Source organism: Xenopus laevis, chromosome 3L (genome assembly GCF_017654675.1).
Source record: "Xenopus laevis strain J_2021 chromosome 3L, Xenopus_laevis_v10.1, whole genome shotgun sequence".
In the NCBI taxonomy this organism is placed as follows: domain Eukaryota; kingdom Metazoa; phylum Chordata; class Amphibia; order Anura; family Pipidae; genus Xenopus; species Xenopus laevis.
Window position 1 is genome coordinate 84,287,253 of NC_054375.1, and position 16,525 is coordinate 84,303,777.

Below are 16,525 nucleotides of genomic sequence, written 5' to 3' on the forward strand. Positions count from 1 at the left end.
ATCCATCCTGAAAGATTCGGCCGAATACAAATTACAACAGAGCAACATATATGTACAACTTGCACTGCACCAAATTGCCTACTGACAAATGTATTTACAGAGAAGCATACATTTATCTTCATAGTGTGGTAGGGCTACTTATGTATGGACTTTTATGCACACAAAGGGCTTCCAGGCCTGAAATGTGTTGTGCGAGCTGCAATAGAAGTCTTCTAGTGCTTCTTGTGAGAAAAGTGCTCTGGACTGTATACTGTAAGGAAATATTCTATACAGATTGTATACAGGTATGGGATCCGTTATTCGGAAAACGTTATCCAGAGAGCTCTGAATTACGGAAAGGCTGTCTCCCATAGACTCCATTTTATCCAAATAATCTACATTTTTAAAGCTAATTTCCTTTGTCTTTGTAATAATAAAACTTGATCCAAACTAAGATATTAATATTGATTAGTTAAATTTCACTGTAAAATTGTCTCGAATTTACAGCGAACCGAAACACGTCAGATTCGCCCATCCGCTAATTATTAATCCTTATTGGAAGCAAAACCAGCCAAGTACAAATGAACTTACATGTCTGTATCCGGCGTTCTCCCTCAATATGGGCACATCTCCAGCTGCAGCAGGCACCTGCAGGTACTGGTCTCCGATCCAGTCAATGCTTACACCAAAAGGCCAAATAGAAGTGTCCTGCCAGCAGGAGTTTAAAAAAAAAAAAAAGCAATGACGTCATAGAATGGGAAGAACTTTTCATGAAGAAGCCTGTTCACTGTTTAAATATAGCCTGAAATAAAGCTTTTTTAAAGTTTTTTAAAACTCCTGCTGGCGGGACACTTTCCTTAATCTATTTGGCCTTTTGGATAAAGGTATGAAGATCCAAATTATGGAAAGATCTGTTATCTGAAGAACAGGTCCCATACATGTACTAGCAAACATTTTATTATCGTAATAAAACTAATATGAAAATAGGGAATTACATTACATTTGATACACAATATTGGGAAGGCTTCTTAAAAATGGGAACCAAAATCTTCACATTGTGAGGTACAAACATTTTTCTTTACGGTTATTTATGATTATGGTAATTTCTTTACAAAAAAAACCTTTAGATCTGACAAACACGTGTGAAATAAAAACTGAGAACAAGTTAAACAGTGCTTGAGAAAATAGCTCAAAATCACATCCACCAAACATTCATAAGCATTAAAGTGATACTGACACTAAAAAATGAATTTTAGCATATGACTGTACATTAAATGTTACCTATAGCTCATGGTGATCATTTGTTGCTGAGAGGTTTGTTTTTGTATATGATTGTTAGTTGAAGTTCCTAAGCCTGACTCTCTGACACTCTGACTTTGCCAACCTGACTGTCCCATCTCAGCCTGTTAGTTACAGTTTCTAATGCTAACGGACTCCTGCTGCACAAATATGGCAGCCCCCTCATACAGGAACATGGTGCATCAGACAGGTAATGTAAAAGCATTGTGCAAATACTTTATGGCAAACTTATAAGTAGCTTGCAAAGCCAATATTATAATAGATGTAAAAAAAAGTTTAATTTCAGGTGTCAGTATCTCTTTAAACATGTTCACAGGAAAATGCCATATTTGCTGAAATTAGCAATACAAACACAGAAACAAACCTTTGATAAAACTACCCTAATTTTATATTTACATTTTGATGATACATTATGTTTTTGGTATACAAGTAATTTATTAATAATATATTATTAAAGGATTATGGTTATAGAAAATGAATATCAATCAATAGCTGAACTGCTTATTAATAGCTATTTTTTTGCTACAGTGGTTTTAAAGCTTAGCACTCACAGGTGCCCGGGGGAACCCTGTCACCTGTTCAGTAGTAACACCACTGGAAATCATACTGAGCATTCAAAGAATGCAACTGGTTGAGTTATGGTCCATGGCACCACTGTCTAAGAATCATAAACAGACGCAATATCGGAGCACTAATTAAATCTACAGACAAGCGCATAACCAATTTAAACGTCTGTGAGTACCCACCTTCCCCCTAATGGTGATACCCTAAAATAAGGCTAACTACGGTTTGATGGATGCTGGAGTGGGTTTCACGCGTAATACGGTGATTTGCACATAAAGGTGGCTAATTACTAGCATTTGCTACACTATATTTAGATCATTCTTTTTTTGTCTTCCCCTGAGTTTCCTTGTGAAGCGCTGTTTTACAGATAATTTGTTTTTAAAAGGTCCCTTTCACCATTTGAAGATGCATTTTGCTTTCCTGATTTTTGGGCTTTTTACACCGGTTTGTGCTCGAAAATTTGAGGTACTCAAGTTTTTTCCCTCGCTTGCATTCAATTGAGTTTTTTACAGTGGTTTTTTTTTTATAAAAAGAGTTTATTCGAGGTGGAAAAAAACTTCACAAACTGGACCTTTGATAAGTAACCCCCTTAATTTGCATATTGAGGCAAGGAACTACATCCCCCAGGAACTCCAGTAGCCTCTAACCTCCTTAAAAAGAGACTAACAAATACAGGACAATGAACTGTCCTCACTTGGGTACAGTAAAAGTATAACAGATAGGTGACAAAAAAAAAATTTTGCCTGTTGTAGCAGTAAAATATATGAAAGCGGAGCTATTACAAATATAAGCTTCAGCTGTGAAAAAGAAACTAACATATTCAGTTTTAAAAATCGGATGTTTCTGAAATAAGCAGGTTACTCTCTTCATGAAGGAGTCAGATTTTGATTGGCAGGTTTAATACATCTTTGGGGGAGACTCTAGAAAATGTAATAGAGCTCTGACACGATTTCTGTCTCTCTCCAAATTAGGATTTGTGCCATATTCAGTTATTTTGAAAGAGGTAGCTCTAACACATCATCTAGGCAATGCCAGTCTCCCCCAGTGGGAAGTGTTGTACCATTCTTGCCTGATAAAGCTCCACAGTTTGAGATCTCCCATTTTCATATAATATTGCGCCAAATGTTTCAATGGGTAACAAGTCTAGACTGTAGACAGGCCTGTTTAGCACCAGGCTCTTTTACCACAGAGCCATGATGTTGTTATACATGTAGCATGTAGCCATAGTCTTGCTGAAATAAGCAAGGACTTTCCAGAAAAAGACATCTGGATGGTATCATGTGTTGCCCCAAAACCTGTATATATAGTTTAACAGTAATGAAGCCTTCCCAAATGTGCAAGCTACCTATCATAACATATGCAGCAATGCACTTCTATACCATCACAGATACTGGCTTTTGAGCTGTGCGCTAAGTTGGATGGTTCTCTTCTTTAGCCCAGAGTATACTGCGTCCATGATTTACAAACAGTTTTTCCCTCAAGCCATCTTTAATGAGTTTGGGCCCAGAGAAGATGCCAATGTTTCTGGATCATATTTACATATGGTTTCTTCTTTGCATGGCACTATGCAATGCCGGTTGAGGGACTAAAGATCACTGCCTTCAATATTGGCTTTCACCCTTGTCCATTGTGTAGAGATTTCTTCAGATTCTGTGAATATTATGTTCTGTAGATGACGAAATCCTCAACTTCTTTGCAGTTTTACATTACTCAAATTGTTGAAATACTTGCCCACATTGTATCACAAAGTGGTGTGGCCCTCCCCATCTTCTGAGAGACCTGTCCTCTCTTGGATCTGCTCTTTTTAGCATTACACAACTTTTCCACTCTTTTGTAGCCCCTGTCCCAGTTTTTTTAAAACGTGTTGCTGGCATCAAATTAAAAAAGAGAATATATTTTTCAGAAAGCAATAACATTTCTCATTTTCAACATTTCATACGTTCTCTGTATTATTCACAATTAAATATAGGGGCTAAATGATTTCCAAATCATCCCATTCTCTTTTTATTTACATTTTTGAAAATGGAATTGTAATACACATTTACATACAAACTGGATATAGCTATAAAATACACAAGATCCATGAATTCTCTATAAATTATAAACTGTGCTTAGTAAATGTCATTGTGTCATATAGCTCACTGAAACTTGTATTCCTTTCATATCATAAACAAAATCATGCATCCCCTGTTGTAAAACCAAAGAATAATAGACAGTTACATGACCTGTGTAAAACCAGTAGTGTAGAAAGAACCTCACGGCACACAGGTCTGCATGAAGTTTTCAGTGATTTATTGAAGCGAAGTGCACTCCGCTTCAATAAATCACTGAAAACTTCATGCAGACCTGTGTGCCGTGAGGTTCTTTCTACACTACTGCTTTGGGGGGTTGCTGAGCCTCCACCCACGTGCACCAGGCATATCTTTGCTGACCTAGAAGGTGGGTGTGCTAATCCACACTACATTGCTTGGAATTGCTGTGTAAAACCAGGCCTTCAACCATGAGCCTTTATGTGATCATGAAACTTCTTGGTGGCTTATACTTATATTTTACAATATGGGGTACATTATTACCTATAGTAAACATTGCCTTCTTAAGCAAATTAATATTTTAGTTATACTCTGTGTTGGTTTTGCAATTTAGAAGGAATGTGTTAATCTAGAAAAATATACAAATAAAGTTTCAAGGTTTTATTTGAAATATTTACAAACTTACAGTATAATTACATTGTTCTGTTTAAAATTGCAATTGTTGTCTGAGCTACCGGCAGACACTCGCATCCCGTGAATTGTAGCTTCTGATGCTCTCAAAGCCACAAAAGCACAATGGGTCAAAAATATTGCGAAGATATTTTTAAATAATGCACATAAGAAGTTAAGTACATGCATGCCTCAGCAAAAGTACACTGGTCTTAAGTAATGCTGTACAATTATGGAGATTACCCATGTCTTGGTTTGCCAAAATCTTACGGAGACAAAAACAGAACACAGCAAGATATAATTACTTTGTGCACGGTTGAACTATTTAGTCCCTTCTTACGTAAAACACGTTGTATCCAAGTTCTATTAATGCACCAAGCAGAAGGATCCACAATGGTATAAAAACAAAACATAAGTATATATTAGCAGACTGTTCCAGCTTGGCACAAAGGGCAAGGCAAAATGCCAATTTTAGGAGCATAGCAGTCAGATACCATGACTTTTTCTTTAAATGTTGAGCTCCATTCCTTGGATCATATCCAGATTTACATCTTCCAGCCATCTTTACAATTAACATGACCAGAAGTATAGTGTCAAATATCCATACAGGAATAAAAATGATAAACCAGTTCCAGGGAGCCTTCTCATCCAGTTTTAACACCAACATGATTAAGAAGAGTAGTGTAAAGAGCCATGTGAGCAGAACTCTCTGCGCCAGGGACATTCTCATTTAAACAGAATTTGAGGGTTATCAATGCCCAGAAGAAGAGTTGTTGATTGCTGACCTGGGGGGAAAAAATATAAATTAAAATAGTCAATTAGTAGACATCTTTAGCTGTAAAATACTATGACAATTACATTTTCTAAACTTCTGTATCCTGGGCTTTCCTATTTTTATAGGTTTTTTTTTTTTATAATGCTGCCTTTATCAAAGAGTTAAGTTAGAGATCACCACAGTCCTCTAGAGTGAAATTCCGCCACTCTCCATTCATTTCTATGGGATATTTAATGGGTATCAATGGGTGAAAGTGAAAGTTCATCCTTTGATAAATATGCCTTTCACAATCCCATAGAAATGAATGGAGAGTGGCAGAATTTCACTCTAGCAGACTGTGGCGACCTGTAACTTCAACGTTTGGTAAATATACCCCATTGATGGGAGAGGGAAGTAATTTGGGATCTGTTTACAGTCTTTCTATGGATTTTAAAATAAAAGGTTTAATTATTCTTTTAGTGGTTTCTGAGATATTAGCATAGTTTTAGACAGTTTTAGCTCAACAGCTTTTGAAGGCCAAGAGTGTCAGGGACTTGGAGCGCTTTGTTTTGCGAAGTCGCCCTAAGTTTCCTTGTGAGGCAACTTCAGAAAACGAAGCGATTCGAGTGCCATCCCGCCTGCTATTTAGATTCTAGTCTGCGGGAAGGCAGTTCGGGGAGACTAGTCGCCCGAAGAAGAGGCGATTTGTCGCTGGGTGACTAAATCTCCCTGAATCTTCGCGTGTGTCTCTACCCTAAAGGAGATGTTCATTGTTACATCAATGAGCTTATCCTATTGAAAGGAACTATTCAGTTGAGCTATATTATTTTGTATGTAATTTTATTATTAGCCTTCCTATTGCTGCTCTGCCACCCTGAAACTAAATACATCGTTTGATGGTCATGTTCCCTAACCAGCAAACAAACAAAAAAACTGACTACGTGGCTTCTATGTTATTTTGTTATCTTTTCTTGCTTATTTTTCTTTTCAAACACTCTGTCTACACAAAAGGATTCTAGAAAGTCGGCCAGATCTCGATCGGGCAGGCTAAAAAATCCCGTCGGATCGTGGCCGCATCTGTGCGTTTATGCGGTCCTGTGATCCGATGCCTGTATCGGATGCATTATGATCTAATCTTTGGGCCCCAGGGCCCACAATAGGATTAACCTGATATCGCCCACCTCAATGTGGACATATCGGTGAGAGATCCGCTCATTTGGCGATCTCTACGTCTATGGCCACCTTGTCGCCAAACGAGCGGATCTCTATGTCTATGGCCACCTTAATACTAGCGATTTGCCCCTTCCATCCCCTTGCTAAAACCTTTGGCTATTGATCAGCTTTGAACTATTGCTGCCTTCTGTTTTGAGTAGTTAATATATTATGAATGTATTTGTGTTGAGTAGTGAATACTGTATACTATGAATGTATACATATTACAGGTAGATCTTATAGTTTATAGTGATTCATCAAGAGAGAGCGGTTGTTTTTGCTTTATCTCAGAAAATCGGGTCATTACCAGTTTGGACGATACCATAACAATTGAAAAAAAAATTCTTACTCTAAAAATGACAGAGAATGATGTAACTGAACATAACCTGTAAATACAATTACACTTACAAACATGCTTGAGGCTTGTCCTGCTTGTATAGGATAGAAAGAGTGAAGAAATCTACAGATATTCAAGTAGAACTTCAAAATATTAATATGGAAAAGGGCAATAAAACACATTCTAGTTAACCTCCTAGTGACTTGGTATAACTGATTGTACTGAAAATTACAGCAACCACATTTTGTAAGCAACGCTTGAGCTACAGTGTTTACTGCAGTCGCAGTGGAAAAAAAAACCTACCGAATATGATTAGAATGATCTCTAAGACTGAATTAGCCAAATGTTGGTGCTTCTGATTTCATCCTGTTGTCACGGACCCGCAATATCCCCCTCTTCAGCCAATCCATAAGAAATTCAACGCTTCCGGTTTTATTTTGCTCCGATTGGCCAGTGCTAACGTCACACAATTACTACTCAGCCAATCAATTTAACAGACGACCAAAGTCTGTATGCGACAGTCCGTGACGACATTGTCTTAAGGAGCTAAAAAGTGCAGCGAACTATAACGGCCATCTTTATTGATGGCATGCTGTTCTAAACAGAGTAGGAACGGTTAGATTCCCAAACTTGCAAAACTGCATTTAATAAATCATTAGAGAAGGAACTAACTATTACTAGCGTAGCCAACGCTATTACATCTTATATTGCATCCTATAAACGTATTTTTAAGAAATGTACCAGATGTGGTCTATATAAAAGTATAATACACGCATAACCCGTGAATGCTGTTCAGTTGCCTTTCAGGCTTAGTGGAGGTGTCTGGCTTTAGTTTGGGAGCGTAACAGCTCATTGGCAGAGCGGTAATTGGCTGGCGCACAAATGACGCCATTGTTAGCGGCAGTGCGGTTCTGGAGAGGGTTAAGGCGCGCACACCGGTCCATGCGCGTGGTCTTGTATGTGCTTGCGCGAGCTCGGCGGCGCGCACAGAAACCCAGCTCATGTTCCGGTGAAATTCAAACGGCCGCGTCCGGTCACCGAGGTGAGAGGTAGTGGCTTGTTCCTTATTAAGATGTAACAGTCCGCACTCGCGGTTTCCTGGGGGTTATCTGCTCTGGGTTACAGTGTATTGACTGCAGCGCCGGATACCGGCAGTCCGGCATTGTAAACCGTCTGTGTATGTACATTGTATGTATGAATGTGTATGTGTTGCACGGATGAAGGGGGCAGCTTCTAGTGAAACGTGAAACCTCAACTAGTGTCAGACAAAGGGATGCTGCTCTAATCCAGCTGTCACCTTTGCTCCACATCATTAGCCCCATTCTTGTCCATCACCTGTCAAAACGCTCATCCTCCTCCTTATAAATAACCATCACCATTTGTCAGTGTGTGTCAGGACTGTGCCAATAAGTAAGGTCAACTGTGAGCTGCCAAATGACTTCAGCTTGTGCACAACGCCAACAAACCCCCCCCCCCCCCTCAGTGATGAGTTGTGTTTAGCCTGGAGAGCCATTGAATCATAAAGGAGTCATGTCTTACTGGTTTGCTTTAAGACTGAACACCCAGAAGTGGCATGTACAACTATAATGAGTAGCAGCAGTGGCCCACCAGAAAACCTTAGACTGTGGGCCCACTTTCCAAACTATTCTTCCTTCTCTCCTCTCTCATCCTCTTTATTCTCCTTGTCTTTTATGTCTACATACTATACTCTATTCTTCCATTATTTCGCCTCTTTTTCCCCATAAAGAAAACGGGAATGACCATGAAATAGGCCAAATGGTTAGAAGCAAGAGGGCCCACTGACACCTGGGACCACCTGCAGTTTTTCTCCTCTGGAAAGATGTTTTTTTTAGCGATTGTTTTAAAATGTCAATATTTGCTGGCCTTCTTTGCACCAACAAAGTATTGCTAATGTCATTGTCTGTAGTCGAGCAAAACAAAAGGACCCTCCTACTAAGTGTATTTTAATGTAAAAGTCAAAATAAAAGCAGCTCATCAGTCGTGGAGAACTTTTGCGAAAGTTGTGAGATTTGGCCCTGGATGCCACAGCCAATGATGCTGCATATTGCTGGATTTTATTGGTTCTTTCACCACTGTTTGATTCCATATGCATCTCTACTAGTGTTCATGAACACGCTCCTTTGTTTCACACCTATATAATTTTGGAGGTTTATTTGGAAAGCACTTGCGGAGCATTTGGAAGCCAACTGACAGAAGTTAAAGCAGAGCAGAAATACATATAGGCATTTTATAAAACAACCTGACTGACCAGTAATAAGTGCTCATGTGTAACACAACTCATGTTTTAGCGGTAACAGCATTTAGTAAATGCTGTTGAAAGAATTATCTGCTTCACAATTTGTGTTTTGCACCACCGGTTCTGATTCCTGAAACAATGTAGCAAAAGCCAACAATTTGACAGACCTGGAGAAGAACTGACTTCGAGTGAGAGTTTCTGTAGCAACAGTCAAAACTAGAGAACAGAAGAGGTTAAACAATTACTGATTTCACTTGCAACTGCATGTACAAATAGCTTAAAGTGGACCTGTCACCCAGACACAAAAAGCTGTGCAATTAAAAGTCCTTTTCAAATTAAACATGAAATTCAAATTCAATATTTTACTAAAGCATTCATAGCTGTTGTAAACTCATTTAAAAATCTCAGCTGTCAATCATATATTACCTGTCCCTCCTCTATGCCTTAGGGCCAAACGTTCGGATTCACCCGTTAGTGGGCATATCGGGTTAACATCCGCTCATTTGGCGACCTCGCTAAACGAGCGGATCTAATAGTGTATGACCACCTTTAGTCCATTACAACGACTTGCATATTTGCTCTGTCGTGCTAAATTATGTATTGTGTGTGCACCCCTCCCCAAAAGTAAACTAATATTAATTTTAAAAGTTTGTGATTTAGATGGGTGGGTCAGGCAGAAAATGAAGCAGGTTCACGGGTACAGAAGGAGGGCTGCAATGTAACTCAAGATGGTGGAGTGACCAGGAAGCCATGCCAACAGCAGTCCTTTCCAGAGCCCACTTTTTCCCCTGCTCTCATCCTTTACGTGACTTTGCTCACTGAAACATTCAGAATCTTAGAAATACGTGGTGTATGTGTGGGTGGTGGTGTCATAATAAAATTGGGCCGCGTGTGTGTGTTTTTATGTTACTGTTATAGAAGAAATTCAGCAAGCTCTGCTAGCCCTTTTAATGATAGTAGTGCCTAAAACATCCTCTGTATAGTGCATATAGAATGTCAATACAGGTATATACAGTCCCCAGCAAACAGGGACAGGTGGTAGTACTATTCTATGGTTTATAGTATTTTTCCCTCTTGCTTTCCGCTGCCCTGATTCTGTACTCATTTGCACTCCTGGCTTGCGAAAAGTTATTTGCCAATAACTGAGATTTATGTAATGGGCAAAATATATTTTTAATGGCCATTTATTTTCCATTTGTTTTTGCGATGGAAAAATAAATTTTCAGTATGGGAACATACCATACTTCAAAACATATTTTTAAGTCACCTTGCACCTTGGGTTGAATACCAATCCTCCACAAGAGATTCAAAAGAATCCCAAACCAGCTCCAAACCATAAATAAAAATGCTTTGTGAACCAAAGATTATCACATTTCCAGAGCTTCAACATCACTTTGTTTTAAGGGGCAGTTTTATCAACATTTAAATCAATGTACCGTGATTTGAGTTTTATTGAGGAAACAAATTGCAAATGTAATTTTACAAAACAAGAATTTTCGAGATCTTTTAAGCACCAGAAATGTAAACTAAAACTTGAATAAAAAAAAAAAAAATATCTAAAAGCTGGCAAGTTCATGTAGAAATCAATGAGAGTTGTATTTTTACATTTGAAGCTACTTCATAATTTGTGTTTCTAGATTAATTTTGAGTGTTGTGTGTGGCTTATTTTTGGTTGGTATGACAGATTTGATGCTTAGGTTGCGAATTGATGCCCGCAGATTTCCATTATCATAAAGCAATAGCCAAACCTTTTTAAGTGATGGAACATCATTTTCCAATGTTTAATTATTTAGCAGTTGATCACATGCCTATACTGAAATGGTGGGATACATCACACCTATTACTGCAATTCCAGACCATATTGATAAAAAAAGTTTCACTATTTCACCTGGGGTTTAATGAATATTGTTCTTTTAACTGTTTTTTTAAATGTTTGTCATTTATACTTATGTATTTATTATTATGTGAATGTGTCTGTACTGACTGAGAAGTGTTGTACTGATAGTTGTAAGGCTAAATGGTCCTTCATGTGACCTATCTGACCTGCTTTCCGGGTGTAGGTTTGACTGGAAGGGTTAAACCAAGAGTTTGGGTGATAACCTAACTGCATTGGGTTTTTAAATTATGTAGCTGTTCCTGACCATAAGGGGCCCATTTATTAAACCTCTATTTTTTTGGGGGGGAGTTTATATAGGGGGAAACTTGAATTTTTCAAGGAAAAATGAAAACTCAAATTTTTAGATATTGATCATACCCCAAAGCTGCTAAAAATCTGAAAAATATACCATTTCAAACCTATTGTGATCATGTAAGGGGCAGATGTCCCTGAAGTTGTTTCTTAACATTGTGATTAGCACTGAATAATCTGATAAAGATCTTTGATTTGGATGAATTGACACTGGGGTTTTTTTTTCATGATGTTTTGTCTCTCCAATTTGTTCAAGAAAAATTATGATAAATTAGTTGTGGGAGTTTGGTCGGATTTGTTTTTATAAAAAAGTGAGATCGATTGCAGTTTTAGTAAATGTGACCCTTGTTTTGAGAAAAATTTTGAAACTTTGACTTGATTGCAATACAGAGATATATTGTGGAAAAAAATTAAAAAAGTGTAATTAAAACAGCATGAACATCCAGACTATTACCATGAAACTGAAGCATATATTATAGTGGTGTGCCACCCATGGTTGAAAATCGACGGCTGAAAATCAACCACTTTGCTCCAATCGGCCTAACCCTGTGTCTGCATCTTTGCTGACCCTGGTGCAGCACATGGAGTGGATTTGGGTGCTGAAACATGTGAGTATGCATTTTCGCACCAAAAATCCGATCCATGTGCAAGACCAATATTGCATTTAGATAATTGTGAATTTGTTGTTTTCCTATCTTTGTCATTAGCATATATTTTACTTCAGTTTAACCTTAGATACAGTTTAAATGAAGTTTTGTGAATCCCCCCCCCCCCCGTAGTGCAGAAGATCTAAGAAACCAAGCACAACATTTTCAGTAGCAATTACATTTGCAAACTAATTACTATGTATTGGAAAGTTAGTTAGAATTACATATTAATTATGCACTATACTACATGATTCTAACTCCTCCTTTCTGTTGCCTGGCAAATCCAATTTTAATTGCATAAGTACCTATTTAAGCACGCTATTTCCAGAAACTCTTCCTTGAACAGAATGACACTGGACTCAATGCTATCCAGAATGTTCAATAGGCAGCTACATATAAAGAAAACGTTATGTATTTCAATACATTTATATTACAAAAATGCTTATAGTGGATCACAGAACTATATTAGATGAAGTTTTCTAAATATGAAAATCCACTTTAACAAGAGAGTGCAGGACTGTACATGTAGTATTGTTTTTCTATTTACCCCCCAGCATTGTACAGTAAGTACAAGTATGATGAGAGGTTTATCACTATACTGCATTTTTCATACTATCATCCTATAATTAAAAGGCAGCCTTTCCAGTTTTACAGGACGAACTTGGCTGTAATTAACATGTTGGGTGACAGTTATATTTTGTAGAGTTTTGGAGAGATCCTTTATTACTGTTGTAGCACAAGCTGGGTGTGCCATGTGCAAAGCAAACAATCCCTGGTGTAGCGTTCTAAAATTCGAGAAAAAAACGTCCGTTATTGGTAATAGTTAAGCTCCAAATGCTTTAATGAGAAAATTAAGTAGAAACTGACGTCAATTCAAAAGGAATTGCATTTTTATGGCACATTTTTTATGGTATAAGAAGTCAACCAGAATTTGTTCATACAAATGTTATTTAGTCTATTATAAAGTCTGTTTGTTAGAGAATTTTTTTTTTGCTCTGATAAAAATTGCTTTAACTGTGGGAATGAGCCGCCATTTTCCTGATTTGGTCACCAACACACTTTCCCAAATTAATTCGGTTGTTGTGCTAATGGCCAAAAAACTCTTCATACTTTGGTCCTCCTGTGAACCACCAGGAGAGGAGTGCATCGATAATTTGCTGACCCATATTGTTATGGCAGGCCATTAGGAGGCCCAGTCCTCCCACCTTTACTTAATATGACCAAGTTATTTGCTCAAATTCAGGTTTAGTTACCAGCCCTACTAAATCAGTGATCTTAATGTTGGATTACCCCACCACAAAACTGAACAGTTACCAATTCAGCTATTCCGTTAACATATCTAAGAGTAAAATAAAACCTGCCAGTAAAATAATTTCTAGCCTAAACCCACATAGATACAATGTTAACGAGAGTGCTTGTCAGAGCACTTTTGCAGTTTAGATTCAGCCATTCCCCATAATATGAGTTCACATATCTTGAAGTAAAATAAAGTCTGTCTCTAACAAACTTTCTCATCTACTCCAAAAATGAAACCATGATAAATATTCAGAGCAATTTTGTAGTTTTAGACTGTGGTTAAAAGGCTTTAGGCTGAGCAGCTTTCTTTTAGAGCTTTTGTGTCCGTGACCCTACAGGCACCCGTGCCATCCTTTACAGCAATACCTTTACTTGGTTTCACTGTAAAGAAAAACAAACTAAAAGGGGTTGTTTACCTTCCAACACTTTTTTGAGTTGGTTTCAGATTGTTCACCAGAAATAGACTTTTTTTCCAATGACATTCTATTTTCTATGTGTGACCATTTTTCTAATATTGAAGTGTAAGTCTTCTTTTTCACATTTCTAAAGCTGGACTGGAAAGGGGGTCGCCAACCCTCTAAACTGTTCTAAATTGAAACATTTAGTTGATACATTTCTTATCTCTGTCACTGCTGAGTAGAATCCCTGAGTTTTAGTTCAGGCAGCTGTTAGAATTGATACAATTGTTGCTATTACTCCTGAGATGCTGCTGAGAAATGTATCAATTAAATGTTGCAAAATTGTGACAGTTCAGAATCTCCATCTGAATTATTGAGCTGCCAGATTCAAACACCAGAGACAGTTTGCAAAAAAAGAAAACAGACTTAATACTTTAAATAAACCCTGAAGGATTGTTTGTTATATGGTTTCATGCAGCTTAGATCAAGTACAAGGTATTGTTTTATTGGAGACAAAAAGGAAATAATTTGTGAAAATTTAGATAATGATTATTTTAAAAGGGCTAAGGAAATAGAATCTTCAGTAGCCCTAGTTTCTAGTGCTTGCATGTGATGTTCGGGGGGGGGGGGATACTGCTGTTGCACAGAACTCCAAACACCAGTTGCCAGTATGATGCAGGCACAAGGCAGAAACCATCCTCTGGTTCATTTTCCTATTTTGAGAATTTGAAACAGGATCAGCCCCCAGCAAACAGGGACAGGTGGTAGTACTATTCTATGGTTTATAGTATTTTTCCTCTTGCCTTCTGCTGCCCTGATTCTATTCTCATTTGCACTCCTGACTTGCGAAAAGTTATTTGCCAATAACTGAGATATATGTAGAGGGCAAAATATATTTTTTTATGGCCATTTATTTTCCTATTGTTTTTGCCCTGGAAAAAGAAATACCATACTTTAAAACATATTTTTAGGTCACCTTGCACCTTGGGTTGAATACAAATCCTCCACAAGAGATTCAAAAGAATCCCAAACCATCTCTAAACCCTAATTTACATAATAAAAATTTTAAAAAACGCATTGTGAACCTTTGTTTTAAGGGGCATTTTTATCGACATTCAAATCAACATACCGTGATTTGAGTTTTATCGAGGAAACAAATTGCAAATGTAATTTTCCAAAACCTGAATTTTCTTTTTTAAGCACCTGGAATGTAAACTAAAACTTTAATAACAAAAATAGACATCTAAAAGCAGGCAAGTTCATGTAGAAATCAACGAGAGTTGTATTTTTACATTTGAAGCTATTTCATCATTTATGTTTTCTAGATTCATTTTGAGTGTGGCTTATTTTTGGTTGGTAAGACAGATTTGATGCTTAGGTTGCAAATTGATGCCCGCAGATTTCCATTATCATAAAGCAATAGCCAAAACTTTTTAAGTGATGGGACATCATTTTCCAATGTTTAATTATTTAGCAGTTGATCACATGCCTAAACTGAAATGGTGGGATACATCACACCTATTACTGCAATTCCAGACCATATTGATAAAAAATTTAGGAACTATTTCACCTGGGGTTTAAATGAATATTCTTATTTTAACTGTTTTGCATGAATGTGTTTTGCATGAATGTGAATGTTTGGCATTTATACTTATGAATTTAATATTATGTGAATGTGTCTGTAGAATTTAGAGAAGTGTTGTACTGATGGTTGTATGGCTAAATGCTCCTTTATGTGACCTATCTGACCTGCTTTCTGGGTGTAGGTTTGAATTTACCTTATATTTAAGAGAGTGGACTGGAATGGTTCAACCAAGAGTTTGGGTGATAACCTAACTGCATTGGGTTTTTAAATTATGAAGCTGTTCCTGACAATAAGGGGCCCATTTATTAATCCTCTATTTTTTTGATCCAGGTTATATAGGGGGAAACTTGAATTTTTCATGGAAAAATAAAAACTCGAATTTTTAGAGATTTATCAAAAATGTGAAAAATATACCATTTCAAACCTATTGCGGTTATGTAAAAGTCAATGGCAGATGTCCCTGAAGTTGTTTCTTAACATCGTGATCAGAGCTGGATAATCTGATAAAGTCTGGGTTTTGGGCGGAAACTCGGAAAGATCTTCCATTTGGACAACAATTCATATATGAATTGACACTCGTTTTTCTTTCATGACATTTTGTCTCTCCAATTTGTTCAAGAAACATTATTGATAAAAATTAGTTCAAAATGTGGGAGTTTGGTCGGATTTGTTTTTGTAAAAAAGTCAGATTGATTGCAGTTTTAGTAAATCTGCCACCTTGTTTTGAGAAAAATGTTAAAACTTTGGCTTGAGATTGCAATACTGAGATATATTGTGGAAAAAAAATTTAAAAAATTTATTTAAAATAGCATGAACATCCAGACTATGACCATGAAACTGAGGCAAATATTAAAGTGGTGTGCCACCCATGGTTGAAAATTGACGGCCGAAAATCAACCCCCTTTGCTCCATCAGCCTACACCTGTGTTTGCATCTCTGCTGGCCCTGGTGCAAAACATGGAGTGGATTTTGGTGCTGAAACATGTGCGTATGCATTTTCACACCAAAAATCCGATCCATCTGCCTGCACCTGGGCCAACACAGTGGCTCCAGTTGCAGGCACAGGGGTAGGCAGATTTGAGCGTAGGGGCTGATTTTTGGCCTGCAGGCCAAGAATCGACTTGGTGTGCCTGTAGTATAATGGTCCTCCATAAGTATATTTGAGAGGTAGAGAGTGCATGTGGATTTATCGGAAAACAAGAGGGAGAGAGGGGATGTGGCAAGACTGGAAGACATGGGAAACGGTGTGTTATATAATAAGTAGATTAATGTAAGACCAATATTGCATTTAGATAATTGTGAATTAGTTG

The 16,525-nt window shown here is 37.5% G+C and overlaps 2 protein-coding genes across 5 annotated transcripts in view; one reads left to right on the forward strand and one right to left on the reverse strand.

Annotated features, from left to right (window-relative positions):
• Nucleotides 1-3,819: 3,819 nt before the first annotated feature.
• tmem60.L (transmembrane protein 60 L homeolog) lies at nt 3,820-7,207 on the reverse strand. The gene is given in 2 exon segments (NM_001094744.1): nt 3,820-5,326; nt 7,148-7,207. A coding segment is annotated over 1 exon segment (405 nt). The 5' UTR covers nt 5,272-5,326; nt 7,148-7,207; the 3' UTR covers nt 3,820-4,866.
• Nucleotides 7,208-7,742: 535 nt separating this feature from the next.
• The window catches only part of phtf2.L (putative homeodomain transcription factor 2 L homeolog), a 51,873-nt gene continuing 43,090 nt past the window's right edge, over nt 7,743-16,525 (forward strand). For 3 of the 4 annotated variants that reach the window (XM_041585146.1, XM_041585150.1, XM_018251037.2), the window contains exon 1: nt 7,743-7,886. The gene's annotated coding sequence lies outside the window, so the exon portion shown is untranslated. Of the gene's footprint in view, nt 7,894-16,525 lie in introns of all 4 variants that reach the window. The other variant, XM_041585147.1, reaches the window with a different exon arrangement.